Raw genomic sequence first — 19,162 nt, forward strand, 5'->3', positions numbered from 1 at the left:
CCCACCAGAAGAAGAAGAGAACCTATGACCCTCATAAACTGATACGAAATGAGGATTATGAAGCACAAACCAGGGATATAAAAATAACAGATGATCTGGAAGAAATAATTCCCAAATTGAAACAAATAGCTGAACAAGTTGCCCCTATAAATCCAAGGAAAAAACACCAGTGGTGGAACGATGAATGTGATGAAGCAGTGTTGGATCGACACCAAGCCTGGTTAAGGCATCAAAATGAAAAAACAGAAAAATCATATTTGGAACTCACAAAACAAAGGAAGACAACACAAAAAATAATAAGGAGAGTTAAATGTCAGTACCAAAAAGATATACTTCTAATGATAGAAACAAATAGTGGAAAAACAAACTCAAGAGACTATTACAAAATATTTGGCAGACAATTACAAAGATATGATCCTCCAACATTAATGTTAAAAGATAAAGATAATAACCTAGCCCATAGCAATAGTAAAAATACAGAAATTCTAGCAGAAACATTTAACAAGTTTTTTAAATTGTGAAGATCCCCCAGAACTTCTTCAGATAAACACAGAAACCCCAATTAAAACACCAGCAGAAAATATAAATCCACCTACAATTAATGAGGTCTACAGAGCTTTGAAAGAACTCAAAAACTACAAAGCAAGTTGAGAAGATCAAACGTTTGCTGAATTTTGGAAATATGCAGCAGAACCAGTAAAGATAGCATTACACCAATGCATAGTAAAAATCTGGAATGAAGAGAAATTACAAGAAAATTGGACTACTGCTAATACATCCATTACATAAGAAAGGAGAAAAATCAAATCCAGACAACTATAGAGGAATTTCCCTTTTGGACTGCACGTATAAGATCATGTCAAGAATACTATATAACCGCTGTAAAGATCAACTAGAACTGGAACTGGGAGAATATCAAGGAGGATTTAGATCCTGGAGGAGCTGCCCAGAACAAATATTCACCTTGAAGTTAGTTATGGATGTCTACAAAAGAAGGCAAAAACAACTAGTCATAACCTTTGTAGATTTCAAAAAGGCGTATGATTGCATCCATAGATCTTCAATGATGAAAATATTAAGGAATTTTGGACTTCATCCTAAATTAATAAAAATGATACAGTTAACCTTAACAAACACCAAATCCAAAGTAAAATTTAGAGGAGAAATATCTGAACCATTTACGATTAAAACAGGGTTGAGACAGGGAGATTGTTTATCACCATTGCTATTCAATTGTGCTCTTGAATATGTAATGAGAGAATGGTACAAGGAAAATCCTATGAATATTAAAATTGGAACTAAGAAAGATAAAATAAACCTAAATTGCTTGGGATTTGCTGATGACCTAGCATTACTAGCTAATAGTATTCAGGAAGCCACGAAACAAATAACAAGCTTACAAAATATAGCACAAAAATTAGAACTCCAGATATCATTTGAAAAGGCTGAAATAATGGTAACGGATCCACTTGTAATAGATCACATCACAGTGAACAATAGGGAAATTAAAATAGTGAAACAATTTAAATACCCGGGTGAAATTATAACACATAAATTGGACGAGAAACCTGCATGGCGAGCAAGAACTAAGAAAATGATAAAAGCTAAAAAACTAACATGGTCTACGTACAATAAAAAATGTCTATCAATTAAAACAAAATTAAAACATTACAAGACGGTGGTTCAACCAGAGGTTACATACGGAAGTGAAACTCTTTTTAAAGTCACCCAGAAAAACAGAATTGACAAAATTTTAAAAGTAGAGAGAAGAATTGCTAGAACATGCATAAATAAGAATTATCAAAACGCTGGGCAATGGCGGATAGTTCCAAATGAAGTGGTATACAGAGAACTGGAGCCCATCACTGATACTATACGAAAGAAAAGGATCTCTTTTTGTGGTCACATTCTGAGGACACCTGAAACCAGATTATCAAGGAAAATTATTGAGAAACTCTGGAATTTGAAACAACAAGGAGGATGGCTTAAGGAAATAAGAGAGGATATGGAAGAACTGGAAATAACTCTGGATGATTTGCAGAACAAAACGCCAAATTTAAAGAAGTTGAGGGACACAGAAATAAGATTTAAACCAAAAATTGACAAACGACATACAATGAAAAGGGTATTTACAGATAAGGAACGACGAAAAGCATCGGAACGAATGAAGAGATACTGGGCCACTCGGAAGGGGAAAATACCAAAGAAGAGGACCAGAAATGATTGACTGAAGTGGTCCAATGAGGCCGTAAAAGCGGAAGAAGAAGAAGAAGAAGAAAATGCGTTCCTCAGCCATTTATAGAACTTTCTCGAATCCCTGTGCAAAATTCTGTGTCAATATTCTTATGACTTTTAAAAGACCTGAATTTCTTTCTTGTCGGTGGAGATTCGTTTACCAGTCTCCTGAATAATTTGATATGTCCGAAACAAATATCTTTCGCGCCACCACGCAGAGAACAGTGTTCGCATCTGTGTGACTCAAGGAAAACAAAGCTTGAAGTTGAGTGACCTGCTGCGCTGCTACAAAACCTACTTTACCAAAAAGAATTAAAGCTGCATGCCATGCAGAGTTTTACTCTAAGCGTAAATAACTGAAAACAAAAGATTTTGTACTCGCCTGTTCTATCGCTACGCAGTTGTTCTGAAACTATTGCCATCAGCTGGATCCCGTTTTGGTGACGGGCATGCCCCTATCTAGCTGTCCAACAGGGTAAACGGGAGCTGCCGGCCGAAGTGGCCGAGCGGTTCTACGCGATACAGTCTGGAACCGCGCGACCACTACGGTCGCAGGTTCGAATCCTGCCTCGGGCATGGATGTGTGTGATGTCCTTAGGTTAGTTAGGTTTAAGTAGTTCTAAGTTCTAGGGGACTGATGACCTGAGAAGTTAAGTCCCATAGTGCTCAGAGCCAAAGGGGAGCTACTGTGGAAAGTGGAATCCAAGGAACGTTTCGTTTCCGGCGAATCTCCACATGATTCAGAGGCGAATCGATTAACACACAGAGTAAAAGCAATGTCGTTGCGAGAATTCGATCCTACACCCTTTGGGTTTCGTGCCAGACACTTTGTAGTATTTTTTTTTTTTTTGTCATTGTTCGAGTTGTTTGGTCCGGGCGGATGTGACACGACACCAAGAATACTTCGATTTTTTTTTCTTTTTTTTTGGAGAGTAGTCAGTCCTCTGACCAAATACGCTGAGCTATCGTGCTGGCGCCGCTAGACCGTGACACTAAATGAAAGGTAGGTTACCGTTGCTTTCTCTAGTTATAGTGGCTCTTCGTTTGATGGCAATGACACCTTTATCATAATTTCATTTTAACTCATCATACTTCAGATAATTTGTAAGAAATATTTGCAAATTATATAAAAAAGCAAAGGATCAATAGAGGTCGGAGGAAACGAAATGAAAATTCATGTGCCGGTATGTGATGGAACTTCGATGATTAAAAATTCGAGTCAAATATACAGAGAACATCAAGAATTCTCTTGTCAGTATGACGTTCCACCAAATTAGATGCCTGCGCTAATTCGATTCGAAAGGACGTCGTAAATATGTTGTATACTGCGTCAAACTCACGCACTGTTAAGTAAAGATATGGGGCTCTTGCTGTCCACGGGAGCACATCAACATGACGCAGACAGTTTATAGATACACGTTTTATTTAATCGTATGACTAGGGCCCCCCGTCGAGCAGGCCGTTCGCCGGGAGCCGATCTTTCAATTTGACGCCACTTCGGCGACCTACAGTCGAGGAGGATGATAGGAGGTTGATGACGACAGCACAACACCCAGTCCCTGGGCGGAGAAAATTCCCCGACCCAGCCGGGAACCGAACCCAAGCCCAGACAATCCGTCACGCAGACCATTCAGCTACTCAGGGCGGACATAGATACACGTGTCATGAGTGGACAAGAACTGAACAGCTGAAATATGGCACCGCGATACTGTCGCACGAGAGGTTGCGCCAGGAGGACCCTGGATGCCCGTGGCGTAAATTTTGGCAGTACACCAGCCTAGCCAGCCTGACAACCGACGCAGTTTTTTGTTGACTCGGGCGACGAGTGGTCCGGTATAAGGGTTTTTATCGTCTTTCGAATGATATCGCTTGCACAAAATCAACAGGACAACCATTCTTACAGAATTTGAACTGATTCGCTCAAGTCTGAAACATACAAACGCCGCACGTAAAATAGCTCATAAAAACGTGTCTTTTGCGTGTAAAATCTGAGTAAAGCTCTGTTTCTGAAAGAAAGTTTTCGCTTTTGTCGTGAGAATGCGTTTTCTATTTGGCTGATTCACTTTAAACCGTTCCCGCGCATTCTGTTGGCGTAAGATGAATTTTACGTGCTACATTTAGCCCAGTTTCAAACCACCATATCTCGCTAACAGATAAATATTACTGGATGTAAAAGAAAATTCGTTTCACTCTTTTATTCATCCAACTTCGTGCAAAGTTTGAACCGATTCGCATAATTTTAAAGTACATAAGTGGCACGCTTCTAAAAACTCCCACAAAAAAGGGTTTTCTTTCTTGTTTCTGCACATAAAATCCGAACGGTGCACAGACAAAGGGTGTCATTAGCTGAGCACTAATTTCAGCCCAATTAAATCTTTCACAAAAGGAATTAATCGATGAGCACAATTTCCCTGCGCGCCAGCTCCGGTTCGTCATTGTCAAATTTATGCTTTTAATGAGCCATGCACTTATATTTCATTACTCGTCATTTCAAAATGTCTGTAACACAATGACAGAAGTGCAGTAAATAGGCAAGAAACATTAACCTTGCATATTACAATTTTCAACACTACGGTCAGCTATAATTTCATTATCAGATCATTGGCAACAGATTTCGACTATACACTTCATCACCAGGCCCTCTAAAGGCATAATGGTGAAGTGTATCGTCGAAAGCGATTGTCAATAAACTGATGATGAAATTACAGCAGACGGTACTGTTGCAAATTGTAATATTCCTATCGGCAATCGGCGTACTTTTATGCACTAATATAGAAACACAAATATACCCAATCGCGAAAAACACGCGTCATGCATGCATTTCCCGCGATTTCGAACGGTTATGTTTACGTACAAGCGCTGAGTGTACACAGTATGCTGATGAAGGAATATGCAATGGCTAGTGAACTACCTGTCAGTAAGGTTTCTGTCTACATGACGTTTAGGAAACATTGTACATGTAAGCCGACTGGTATGCGCAAGTCTATACGGAGGTGACAAAAGCCACTCGATACCCCCTAATATCATGTCGCACCTCCTTTCGCTCGACGTGGTGCAACAACTCGACGTGGCGTGGACTGAACAAGTCATTGGAAGTCCTCTGCAGAAATATTGAACCATACCGCCTCTGTAGCAGTCCATAGTTGGAACGTGTTTCCACGTCGGGGGATTTTGGTGGGCAAATCATTCTCTCGAATTGTCCAGAATGTTCTTCAAACCAGTCGCGAACAATTGCGGCCCGATGACAAGGTGCACTGTCGTCCATAAAAATTCCATCGTCGTTTGGGAACATGAAGTCCATGAATGGCTGAAAACGGTCCGCAACTAACAGAAAATAACCATTTCTAGGCAATGATCGGCTCATTTGGACCAGAAGACCCTATTTCACGTCATTTAAATACAGTCCACATCATTATGAAGCCACTACCACCTTGCGCAGTGCCTTTTGACGACCTGGGCCCGTGGCTTCGTAGGGTCTGCACCATACTCCAACACTACCATCGGCTCTTAGCAACTGAAGTCGTGATTCATCTGACCAGGTTACGGTTTTTCAGTCGCCTAGGGCCCAACCGATATGGTCACGAGCCCAGAAGAGTCGCTGCAGGCGATGTAGTGCTGTAGACAAAGGCTCTCGCGTTGGTCGTCTGCTGCCGTAGCCCATTAACGCCGAATTTCGCTGCACTATCTTCGCGGATACGCTCGTCGTATGTCTCACACTCATTTCTGCGGCTGTATCATGCAGAGTTACTTGCCTGTTACCTCTGAGAACTCTACGCAGACGCTGCTGCACTCCGCCGTTACGTGAAGGCCGTCGTCGACTCTTGACACTGTGGATCTCAGAATACTGAATTCCCTAACGATTTCCAAAAAGGAATGTCGCAAGCGTCTAGCTCCAACTACCATTCCGCGTTCATTCTCTTCGGAAACCTTTTTACTTGAATCACCTGAGTACAAATGACAGCGCCCCTAATACACTGTCCTTTTGTATCTTGTGTACGCTATAATACCGCCATCTGCATACGTGCTTAAGTAACACCAACAGTTTTGTTTTATATAGATTGTACAGGTTGCGTATTTTGATGAATTTAGTGTGTGTGGTGTAAATTAACCTTTACTCTGAATAGACCGGACAGCCTGGAGAACTACAATGAGAAAACCTGCCTTTTGGCAGAATACTGATGATGATGACGAGTATTAGCGGACCTCTAAAATGTTGTACTAGCAGAATGTTTGTGTAGAAATATCCCAGCATTAATTAGAACTCGAGGGAACTATTCGCAAATGGAGAAGAAGCGGATAACGATCACTGGTAAGACTGGTGCCTGTATACGCCGAAGTTCTACAGTTACATGTGTCTTTCAAATTTAGTTGAGTCTACGTGACTACCTACAACCCACGGATGATAGGTACTGATGATATCTGAAATCTAGATCTCCAATAAAATAGGGAGGATAGTACGACTGATGCTGACCTTTCTGTCCTGGATAATAATTCTGAAAATTGTTTATTTGGATTACACAGTTAATTTGTTGGAATTGTTGAACTTAAAATTTTGATCTTAAGTATCACAATGTCACTGTATTTACTTGAAGACAGTAGTCGATTAGGTGCTATCGTTGTACTCTAATTGCTCACAGTGCACAAGAGAGACAGAGTCCCGTTCCAGCAGTCAAGAAGAACAGACGTGCTCTGGGGCGAATCCTGTGTTGAGCGTCCTGGAATTGCTCAGTGTTCTGTCAACGATGTCGAAACTGATTCACAAGCGAGTCCATGATATTTGGATTTGCAACAGCTTGCGCACAATTAAGGCGACTGGATCATGTCTGCATTGGCAACACGTCGGCCACTGTTTCTGCATCTTCAGATAGGACCTACTTATTTATCAACCCGAACCACTCCACTAGAATCAATGTTTTCGGATTACACGACTGAACTTCAATTGAAACTGTATGTTACATTTTTGTTGCTTCGTCCCTTTTAGGCCTGATTAAAATCGGCTCCTCTAAGCTCAGCAATTGAGTAACCATAAGTAACCATCGATGTTTTGGAGTATTTAGCAACACTTTCCTATAAAAAGCGCTTTCTTAAATTTGTACGTTGCACTGTACTGAGCACCTTATTTGCATTATTTTACATACAGCTGTTGGCCACCACTTGAAAAGCCGTGGCTGATCGTTCATATCATGATGGTACGGAAAACAGATATTTATTCTACTGTATACATTAATGATTTGGCGGACAGGTTGGCCAGCAATGTGCGGTTGTTTGTTGATGATGCTGTGCTGTACGGGAAGGTGCCGAAATTGAGTGACTGTAGGAAGATACAAGATGACGTGACGAAATTGCTAGTTGGGATGATGAATGGTAGCTAGCTCTTAATGCAGAAAAATATAATTTAATGTGGATGAGTAGGAAACACAAACCTATAACGTCCGAATACAACATTAGTCACGTCTTTTAAATATCTGGGCGGAACGCTCGAAACCGATACGAAATGGAACGATGGAACGAGCGTGTGATGATTGTGATGGAGAATTTTAGGAAAGGGGGGCTCATCTGTAAAGGAGCCCGCATGCAGAACGCTATTGAATACTGCTGAAGTGTTTGGGATCCGTACCAGGTCTTCTCAAGGGCGTGGAAGAATAAGGAGAAGAAGAAAATTTTATTTTTAGATAATATTGCCGAACAGGCTATCAGGGGCTGAGACACAACATGCACGTGACTCTCGTTCTTTACTTCACCCGTCTGTAGCTGACTGGTCAATATTGCCATGCAGGGGACCCAGATTCGATTCCTCATACTGACAGGGATTTTTCCTTGGTGGAAAGACGTGAACGGGATGCACTCAAGCTCGTGAGGCCAACTGAAAAGCTACTTGATAGAGATCAAGAAACCCGACGATGACCGGAAGAGTGGTATGTTGACCACATGCACCTCCATATCTACACCCAATGACGCAATTGGCAGAGGACGAAACGGTTGTCGGTGGAGCCCGAGTGGCCCGTCTAGGGAATGGATGCGGAACTTTAACGGTTTACCTTTGTGTCGCTGTATTGTACGAGGTGCGTAACGCAACCCTCACTTTTCCTTGTCCAGTTTCAGTTGGAAAAAAAACCGGAATTTTTTATGGGACATCGTGGAATATCCCTGCTTCAGCACCTGTAGCTTCATCAAGTTCCGATAGGTGGCGGCATTATATGTAGCCATCAAAATGGCGTCTGTATGGAGATGCGTTCCGAGCAGACACCTGTATTTGGGTATCTTTTGACGGAAAACCAAGGTACAGCAAGTATTTCTAAGCGTTTGCAGAATGTCTACGGACACCTGGCAGTGACCAAAGCATAGCGAGTTATTGGGCGAGGCGTTTGTCATCATCACGGCATGCATCAGGGCACGCAGACCTGTCAAATATCCCGCGTGCTCGCCAACCGCACGCAGCTGTCACTACTGCATTGCTGGAACGTGTGGACACACTTACTAGAGGTGATCGACGGATCACATCAAACACCTTGCTCTTCAACTGGAAGTCTCTGTTGGTAGTGCTGCCACACTGGTCCCCGGGTTGTGGTACTCAAAGGTGTTTGCCCACTGGCTTCCTTGTCGGCTAGTAGAAGATTTCCATTTATTTGGCCCAACCAAGGACGAGCTCCAAGGGAAGCAGTAAGTGGATGGCATCGAAGCAATTCAGAGGCGGTCTGCTACATCTCCTACCGGTAGTTTCGAACAGCACACAAGCGTTACGGAAATGCTTCGGGAACTCTTATAGGAATCCGTGGAGGGATATCTTTTGAGGACGGCGATTGACAATATTTAGGGAACCAGCATTTAAAGCTGACTGCCGAACGATTCCCTCGCCTCCAACATACACTCCTGGAAATGGAAAAAAGAACACATTGACACAGGTGTGTCAGACCCACCATACTTGCTCCGGACACTGCGAGAGGGCTGTACAAGCAATGATCACACGCACGGCACAGCGGACACACCAGGAACCGCGGTGTTGGCCGTAGAATGGCGCTAGCTGCGCAGCATTTGTGCACCGCCGCCGTCAGTGTCAGCCAGTTTGCCGTGGCATACGGAGCTCCATCGCAGTTTTTAACACTGGTAGCATGCCGCGACAGCGTGGACGTGAACCATATGTGCAGTTGACGGACTATGAGCGAGGGCGTATAGTGGGCATGCGGGAGGCCGGGTGGACGTACCGCCGAATTGCTCAACACGTGGTGCGTGAGGTCTACACAGTACATCGATGTTGTCGCCAGTGGTCGGCGGAAGGTGCACGTGCCCGTCGACCTGGGACCGGACGCAGCGACGCACGGATGCACGCCAAGACCGTAGGATCTTACGCAGTGCCGTAGGGGACCGCACCGCCACTTCCCAGCAAATTAGGGACACTGTTGCTCCTGGGGTATCGGCGAGGATCGTCTCCATGAAGCTGGGCTACGGTCCCGCACACCGTTAGGCCGTCTTCCGCTCACGCCCCAACATCGTGCAGCCCGCCTCCAGTGGTGTCGCGACAGGCGTGAATGGAGGGACGAATGGAGACGTGTCGTCTTCAGCGATGAGAGCCGTTTCTGCCTTGGTGCCAATGATGGTCGTATGCGTGTTTGGCGCCGTGCAGGTGAGCGCCACAATCAGGACTGCATACGACCGAGGCACACAGGGCCAACACCCGGCATCATGGTGTGGGGAGCGATCTACACTGGCCGCACACCACTGGTGATCGTCGAGGGGACACTGAATAGTGCACGGTACATCCAAACCGTCATCGAACCCATCGTTCTACCATTCCTAGACCGGCAAGGGAACTTGCTGTTCCAACAGGACATTGCACGTCCGCATGTATCCCGTGCCACCCAACGTGCTCTAGAAGGTGTAAGTCAACTACCCTGGCCAGCAAGATCTCCGGATCTGTCCCCCATTGAGCATGTTTGGGACTGGATGAAGCGTCGTCTCACGCGGTCTGCACGTCCAGCACGAACGCTGGTCCAACTGAGGCGCCAGGTGGAAATGGCATGGCAAGCCGTTCCACAGGACTACATCCAGCATCTCTACGATCGTCTCCATGGGAGAATAGCAGCCTGCATTGCTGCGAAAGGTGGAGATACACTGTACTAGTGCCGACATTGTGCATGCTCTGTTGCCTGTGTCTATGTGCCTGTGGTTCTGTCAGTGTGATCATGTGATGTATCTGACCCCAGGAATGTGTCAATAAAGTTTCCCCTTCCTGGGACAATGAATTCACGGTGTTCTTATTTCAATTTCCAGGAGTGTATATTCTCCATGACGGTAAGATACGTGAAATAAGGGCTCAGACGGAGTTATATAGATCATTATTTTCCCTGGTTCTATTTTTATTCACTGCACACCGTAAGGTGGATTGTGAAGTAACCATGTAGATTCATTTTTTTATTATTATTTCACTTTCTAACAGCTATATTGACTATTACCTACCAACTGTAATCGATTTTAAAGTCACAAGGCATCATCCCAAGTGCAAATAACGAGAATATCAGTGTGTTACACTTACTGAAGTGTATCACGTTAATTTTAGACATAATTTGCCAATCACCAGATGTGTGTTTCACCTAAGCTCACAGTTGCATCTAAAATCATGTGTTGAGTGCAATATTGACTATGGCTGTGTGCTATAATTCGTGTGTATTTTTCTCGACACAGTTCGGGCGTGTTGATAACCAGTGAGTGAATTCATTTCTTTTCTTTCCTTGCGCTGCTTTGTGATGCCATTCACCTCCGTTGTTACACTTGGCTGCTGCTACTCAGCTTGATATTGCAGTTCTGAGTCATTTATTGTGTGTATTGTGCGTCATTTTGTGTCTGTGTGTGTTTTATATACCTACATACGCAAGGTGTTCCAAAATGATCTCTACAAATTTCATATCGTATATTTCAGAACTGGGGACTGGTAGAAAGATATGGTTTGCGGCATAGTGGTCACACCCACCTCAAGTTTTAATAACCGTTTCAGTGTCTGCGACATCTATAGCACACCCCATATCTCAGCTACATTCCAGTTCCTCTCACCTCCATCGTAAATGTAAACTGCTGCTCTGAGGCGAGCTCGCAGGGCCTGCAGGTTCCGTACCAGAGTCTGGTAAAAAGCATGCTTCACAAAGCCCGAAAGAAAAAACTAGTTGCGTTCCGCTGGAGCAGCGTGTTATCTTTGGTCTGTCAATCATTCCACACGCTATGCCACCAGTCGGGCGTTGGCCATTTTCGTCGACGGCTAACCTGCAAAACCAAACAAGCAAACACAGGTGTGTGTGTGTGTGTGAACATCGTGCATCTTTCTACCTATCCCCATCACGTAATCAAAGTTTTAAAGATCATTTCGGAAGTCCCTGTGTATTTCCGTAAAGAATTCTTTCATTTCTAATTTTCCAGCGTCACATAACGCCCTCCCTAATGATACGTTAGGTTATCTCGGTCGTAATCACTCCGACCACTGTTATAATTGAATCTTAAACACGTTTAGCGATGAGACTAACTTGTTTGTGTCATTCTCCTCAAGAACATATTTTATTTGCGCGCTAGCAGCGGCGATGGAATGTTGTAGGCCTGACTCAGTGTGTTGGGCTTAGCTGTTAGAGGTTACATATTACCATCTGAAGTCATATTTGGCAGACGTGTTCCATACTTCACGTACTAGCTACACGTAAATGTGCAGAGGCGACCCGCTATATGTGTACTATGCCTTGCGTGGTATATGTACACAATTGTACAACTAGCAAAACATTAAAATTCTTATCTTTGAAAGTGAGCCATTAAATTTCTCGTATTCTCACTATTAAAACCTACCATGTCGACAAACTCTGAACTTATCTTTTTAGTGACAAGCATCATAGGAAGTACTAAAACGCTAATGTTTGGTGCACAGAGCTTCATGAGGCACCACATCGTCCATGATACACACACACACACACACACACACACACACACACACACACACGCTCATGAAATAAAGGAAATGACGTCGTTAGCACTACGAATGTCACCAGAATGTACCGTAGCTTTAAGGATAGGACAGCACGATTTCCCTTGGCTGCACGTTTGCTTAGTCAGCGGACGTAAAAAGAGGCAAACAAGAAGAATGCCGCACTAAGAGCGACCTTGATGCGACCACAAAAGCAGAGATCCGCGTCACGCAAACATGACAACGACGCGCGTATCCTATCAGTTTATCGTCTCCGGTGACAGTAACAACGCCTGCGACAACACGCTGGATTTCTTCACTCTTGAAAGAGATAAGCTATATTGACGAAAAGCTTTTTAAGGTTTCTATCAATCTACGGCTGCTTAATGAACTCCTTGCACATCTAGTTCGTAAAGTGACTCGTTCCACAACATTTCATTTAAAACTGTGCAACGGATCTAAGGAAAATGTACCTATCTCTTGAAACTTCATAGTAACTATCTCTTTCTTATTCTTCAGCAAATGAAAACAACTTACTTCAGTTAGTATTAAGAATACTGATGACTCTTTGTTTAGATTGTTTGTAAACACTTGGAACGCTCGAAACCTTCTGTAGGCATTCCCAACCAAGTGTAGTGGAGTAGTACGAGGTGCGTCCCGCACCTGAATAGAACAGTGCCAGAGACTTTCACTCTGCTGTGTTCATAGTTGCTTGTGCACTCTCCCTTCCCTTCCTTCCTCCCATCATCAAAAACTACAGAACAGTAAAAATTTCGGTCGCCTCTCTTGAGCAGTCATGGAATATCGTTAAGATAATTCAGTGAGCATAGCAGCACGCTGGGATGATCGTAGCTGGATTGTGAGACCTATTGTGGAGCTGCTACCAGCAACGTAACTGAGAAATAATTTACATCATCACGTTGTTCACAACTGGTACAAGTTTAGGCAGACCTTTCATCTTCAGCTGTTATGACAAGAATCGTAACGAATCTAAACTGTGCATTCATGTTTATTGTGAGATCATGCTGTTTGCTTTTCTTTTGGAAGTGGAGTCTTATTCTATTTTATCTTGCAAATTGTTTAATTTCTGTGATGAATACAGGTGATACGCTGAAAGCTCACGTAAATCATACTTTGGTGCAATTCAGGTGACGAAAGGTTGTTACTATGAAGCTGTGTAAGAACAAGGAGAAATAATTCGATAATTGCTTTGACGACACAACAGTCAATTTATGTACTCAAATAAGAGTATCAGTTAATTTTTATCGTATTCCAGATTTAATGACGGTTTAATAACTTTTTTATGATGTGTGTGTGCTAATTTACCGTTTTCTGCTCATGCTTTATCAATTCCGGTAGCACTTACTCCTCTAATACGACTCTCCCATACGGCATCATCAGCCGAATGGGGGTGTGGCTTCATTTTTATACAGCCAGTACTAGCCATAAATTACTTACGATGACAGAAAGTACTTGTCTTTGTGTGTTGGATGTCAACCTCAATAATAACTTAGCATAAGTTTCTGAAGCTGTTGTCAAAATGAGCGGGTAATTTCGATTTTAGGGTGTAATTTCAATAGGAAGCTCTTGTCAGTCATATTACACACTACAAGTTTCGGTTTACAAATGTTTTCTAAAATTTAATCCTGCTACACTAACAAATAGGTGATGAATAATCGGTTTCAAATTCATGTTTTGGTCTTTCCTGTCACCACCAACGAATGTGTATGGAGGCTCGTGGGTAATTGTACTTCTGTGTTGCCGTAAGTGAGTGAATAACAGTTCTGATTAACTGTAGCGGTGCATGTTCAGGTAACATAAAAGTGCGCCAGTATAAAATACACACACGACATTACGACATTGTTATCAGGAGACGAGAACGGTGTGGCGTCCTGTATGAAGAAGACTGGTGATGACTGAAATTGCAGGGTACAGAACTGTGACTGCCAAGATAGCTGCAGACGTACTCATAGGAAAGGAATGAGCTTCCCGCACGTGTTGCGCGAGCCGGTCGTAACACCAACCACGTGCAGCTAAACGTAAACAATGAACAGGGCCGTGTGTGTACAGCCTTACCTTTTATCGTATTCATGTCTGCAGCAGCCGTCCGCGGTAGCTCGTTTGCTGACTTCACAGCTCGTCGCGAATCCACACAGTAATAAAAAGGAGAGATGAAAAACAATTTTTTTTTAACTTGCGCACCTCAGTCGATAAAAAAACAAATATTAGAGAAAAGAAGCGAGTCGTCACGAGAAAAAGCAAGAGAAGGGACACTTTGTCGAAACGTACACGCAACTTCCACCGGCAAAACGGAAGCGTCACACCGGAGCGTAGCGTAGCGTCCTGACAGGTCAGCGTGCGGTGATTCGCGGCGAGAGCTCAGGCAGCAACGCGCCGCCGAGCCGTGCTGACGGCAGACTGAAAGCTGGGGCTCCAGCCACGGGCAGCGCGGGCCGTTGTCATGGTCACGACGACCGCAGCGCCGCGAACCGGCGCGTGGCGCAAGCTGTGGCCGGACGCGGTGGCCGCGCTTCCATCCTGGGTCCCCCAGTCACACGTTCAAACAACAGACATCTCTTGTGTCCCCTGCTGGAGCGACGACACTTGAAACAGCACTAGTTTACAAAAGGACCCTAAATTATGGCAACAAAGGCAACAGTGGCTCCGCCTGAACAATTCCTTGGTATTCTGATCGAGGGCTGGTTCGACCATCAAACAATAATAAGCTGGCACCTACTGCCGCAAAATTTTAGGGACTGCAAAGGGTTGAATTAGAAGAATTGAGGACAAATCATGATAATTCGGTAAAATCCACAGGAAATGAGGACGTCTGGTCATTTAGTTTAAAAGTATAATGAGAGATTTACAATGATGTGCCGCTGGATGTGGTGATGGTGGTGATGGAGGAGGAGGAGGAGGAGGAAGAGGAGGAAGAGGGAAGGAGTTATGGGGGAGACCGACGATACCACAAAAGAGGGTCTTCAGTTCTCAATCCTTAGCTAGCGCGGCAGAACGCCTAGCAACGGCCGTGTTACGAGCAGTGAAACCGGGGTCGGGGTTTCCTGCCAGCGGGTCAGAGTTAATAGTAACGGAAGGGAAAACGTCTAAGTACAACAGAAGTTATATCTGAGATTTCTTAAGGAAGCATTATGGGTTCTCTGCTGTTCTTAATAAACTAAGGTGAAAGATGTCATAGGTTACCTCCTGACTTCATGTCAGACCTCCTTTTGCCCAGCGTGGCAACTGCATATGGCGTGCGCTCAACGTCTTAAGTCCTCTGCAGAAATATTGAGCCATGCTGCCTCTACGGCCGTCCACAATTGCAAAAGTATTGCCGGTGCAGGAATCTGTGCACCAACTGAGCTCTCCATTGCGTCCCATAAATGTTCGATGGGATTCATGTCGGGTGATCTGGGTGGCCAAATCGTCCGCTCAAATTGTTCAGAATATTCTTCAAACTATTCACGAACAATTGTGGCCCTCTAACATGGCACATTGTCATCCGTAAGAACTCGATCGTTGTTTGAGAACGTGAAGTATATCAGTGGATGCAAATGTCTCGAAGTAGCCGATGATAACTATTTCCTGAGAATGGTCGGTTCAGTTTGACTTGATAAGCCAGTACATACTTTTATGGAGCCACCACCAGTCAACGCAATGCCTTATTGACAACTTGTGTCCATGACTTCGTGGGGCCTGAGCCGCACTCGATCCCTAGCATCAGCTTTTGCCAACTGAAATCATAACTCAACTGACCAGACCATGTCTAGGGTCCAACGCATATGGTCACGAGCCCAGGAAACGTGCTGTAGTCAATGTCCTGCTGTCAACAAAAGCACCCGCGTCGGTCGTCTACTGCATCATCCTCTCACCGCCACATTTCGCCGACTGTTCTAACGGTTACTTTCGTCATACGTCCCACATTGATCTCTGCGGTTATTTCATACACTGTTGCATGTCTGCTAGCACTGATAACTTAACGCAAACACCGCTGCTCTCGGCACTGAAGCCCATCGCCCAATGCGTTGTCAGTGGTGAGAGATAATGCCTGAAATCAGGTTTTCTCGGGCACTCTCGACACCGTGGATCTTTCAATATGGAATTCCCTAACGATTTCCGAAATGGAATGTCCCATGAGTCTAGCTCCAACTACAATTCCGCGTTCCAAGTCTGATAATCCAGTCAGCGGCCGTAATCACGTCGGAAATCTTCCCGCACGGAACGACCTGAGTACAAATGAAAGCTTTGGCAATGCTCTGGCTTTTATATTTTGTGTACTCGATACTACCGTCATATCGCTACCACACGAATTTTGTCACATAAGTGTACTCATTCCTTGATAAAGAAATCTCTAAGGACTTAGAAGGGGATGAGGAAGTGAAATGAAACGTCACGAACTGGGAATTTAAAAAAAAATCGAGTCGAATTCCCTCATAACTTGGAAGTATGTGTCAACGTATTGGTAAGACGTTGCAATCCGTCTGGCCTGGATGGCCGCGTGGGATTAGCCGAGCGGTCTGGAGCCCTTCAGTTATGGCCTGTGCGGTTGGTCCCGGCGGTGGTTCGAGTCCTCCCTCGGGCATGGGTGTGTGTGTTTGTCCTTAGGATAATTTAGGTTAAGTAGTGTGTAAGCTTAGGGACTTAGGGACTGATGACCTTAGCAGTTAAGTCCCATAAGATTTCACACACATTTGAACTTTTCTGGCCTGGACGCATGAACTGATTAGTTTGGGGAAGATTTCATGAAGCCATTCTCTTAAGGCAATATAGCCGACAACTGTTGTAGCTAGTCTCTGATACACTGGAAGCTGGCACACGGATACCATTGATGCGGAGCTCGTCCCACATATACTGTATCGCACACAGGTATTGAGATCTTGCTGCCTGCAGTAGTACGCGTACAGTTCATTGAGACACGTGCCATGGGTGGACGAGCATGTCCTGTTGGAAAGTGGCACGTACATACTATTGTATGAGGGGTAATATATGGGGACGCAGGATGCCCGTGAGCACCATTGTGCTGTCAGAATCTTCTCAAACGGATGTGATCTGAAGTCGTACCCGATGGTTTGGTTCAAATGGCACTGAGCACTATGGGACTTTACATCTGTGGTCATCAGTCCCCTAGAACATAGAACTACTTAAACCTAACTAACCTAAGGACATCACACACGTCCATCCCCGACGCAGGATTCGAACCTGCGACCGTAGCGGTCACGCGGTTCCAGACTGAAGCGCCTAGAACCGCACGGCCACAACGGCCGGCGTACCCGATGGCTCCTCACACCATGACCCCAGGAGTAGCATCACTGTGCCTACCGAAAACAATAGAAGAATTAGACCTCTAGCCAACTCTCTAAAGTACTCACTCATAATGGGCATCCAGGGTAATGGAGAACCGCAATTCATCACTGAAATTGAGACGCCATTCGTCAGTAGTCCATGCGTCCCAGTTATGGCACCACTAACAACTACTGATGAACAATATTGTTCTTCTCTAGGATCGGATCAGAATCACTTACTCACTGGAATGAATTAGCTCTTTTCCACTCGTCATTCATTTATTAGAGCAAATGAAAGACAGGCGCCTCGCCTTTTTAATTCAGTTTACCTTATTTTAACCTGTTTTGTTAGAACATAGAAGAGGATTTATAATTTCCTTTTACGTCCATTCTAGTTTTAAAATTTCCAAGTAGCCTAAATATCATCTTCATTAAAATTAAACAATACCATAACAAAATTCCAAAATTATAAATTTTATTAATAACAAAATAGAATATAAAAACTACAACATAAATGATACTAATTTTCTACCTCCTGAAATTCCTACCTCCTTAAAAAGCGTGACAGTATATGTGTCTACGAGGAGAACCTAGTGAGTGTTATGATTACAAACAACATTTGACCCGTTTCACTATGAAGTGTGTGTGTGTGTGTGTTTCTTTTCTCGGTGTATGTTTGTCCCCTCTTAAAAAGCTACACTTACAGGACAAAGACATAGGTGAAATAATACATTTTCGTAATCATATGTAGAAGCATTAGGAACACCAGTTATCTGGATTCCCACAAGCTGAAAAGACCACTACTTCCTGGCAAATACACATCACACAAATATTTAAAATTTTAGAAATTATTCTGTAATTGGAGCATAGCAGCTATCGCTATAAAATGCTAAAAATCAAATAAAAATAGTCTCGATCGCGTTTTCTGATTTTTATTAGCAGCCGGTTTCAGCCCATTCCTCTGACCATCTTCAGGTATTTACCCACCATTATGGCTGTTGGTGGCGCCGGACGGATCGAAATCCAGGGAAACAAGAATATCACTGTTGTGTATATTTGTTTACTTTGACAGAGTCCTCCCAGACTGAAGAATTCACACATATTACAGCGATAGATGGTTGGTGACTTGCTTTTTAATTTTATTACATTTCTACAAGTTATCTTAAGATACATCTATCCTTCTTTAACAAATACACTCCTGGAAATGGAAAAAAGAACACATTGACACCGGTGTGTCAGACCCACCATACTTGCTCCGGACACTGCGAGAGGGCTGTACAAGCAATGATCACACGCACGGCACAGCGGACACACCAGGAACCGCGGTGTTGGCCGGTGAATGGCGCTAGCTGCGCAGCATTTGTGCACCGCCGCCGTCAGTGTCAGCCAGTTTGCCGTGGCATACGGAGCTCCATCGCAGTCTTTAACACTGGTAGCATGCCGCGACAGCGTGGACGTGAACCGTATGTGCAGTTGACGGACTTTGAGCGAGGGCGTATAGTGGGCATGCGGGAGGCCGGGTGGACGTACCGCCGAATTGCTCAACACGTGGGGCGTAAGGTCTCCACAGTACATCGATGTTGTCGCCAGTGGTCGGCGGAAGGTGCACGTGCCCGTCGACCTGGGACCGGACCGCAGCGACGCACGGATGCACGCCAAGACCGTAGGATCCTACGCAGTGCCGTAGGGGACCGCACCGCCACTTCCCAGC

The 19,162-nt window shown here is 44.2% G+C and overlaps 1 protein-coding gene across 1 annotated transcript in view; it reads right to left on the reverse strand.

The window, feature by feature from the left end:
* The window catches only part of LOC124711298 (calcium/calmodulin-dependent protein kinase kinase 1), a 1,501,168-nt gene extending 1,486,593 nt beyond the window's left edge, over positions 1-14,575 (reverse strand). Inside the window, exon 1 of the mRNA XM_047241302.1 lies at positions 14,246-14,575. Within this exon, the coding sequence (XP_047097258.1) occupies positions 14,246-14,261 (16 nt within the window). The 5' untranslated portion in view covers positions 14,262-14,575. The remainder of the gene's footprint in view (positions 1-14,245) is intronic.
* Positions 14,576-19,162: the final 4,587 nt, after the last annotated feature.

Source organism: Schistocerca piceifrons, chromosome 8 (assembly GCF_021461385.2).
Source record: "Schistocerca piceifrons isolate TAMUIC-IGC-003096 chromosome 8, iqSchPice1.1, whole genome shotgun sequence".
In the NCBI taxonomy this organism is placed as follows: domain Eukaryota; kingdom Metazoa; phylum Arthropoda; class Insecta; order Orthoptera; family Acrididae; genus Schistocerca; species Schistocerca piceifrons.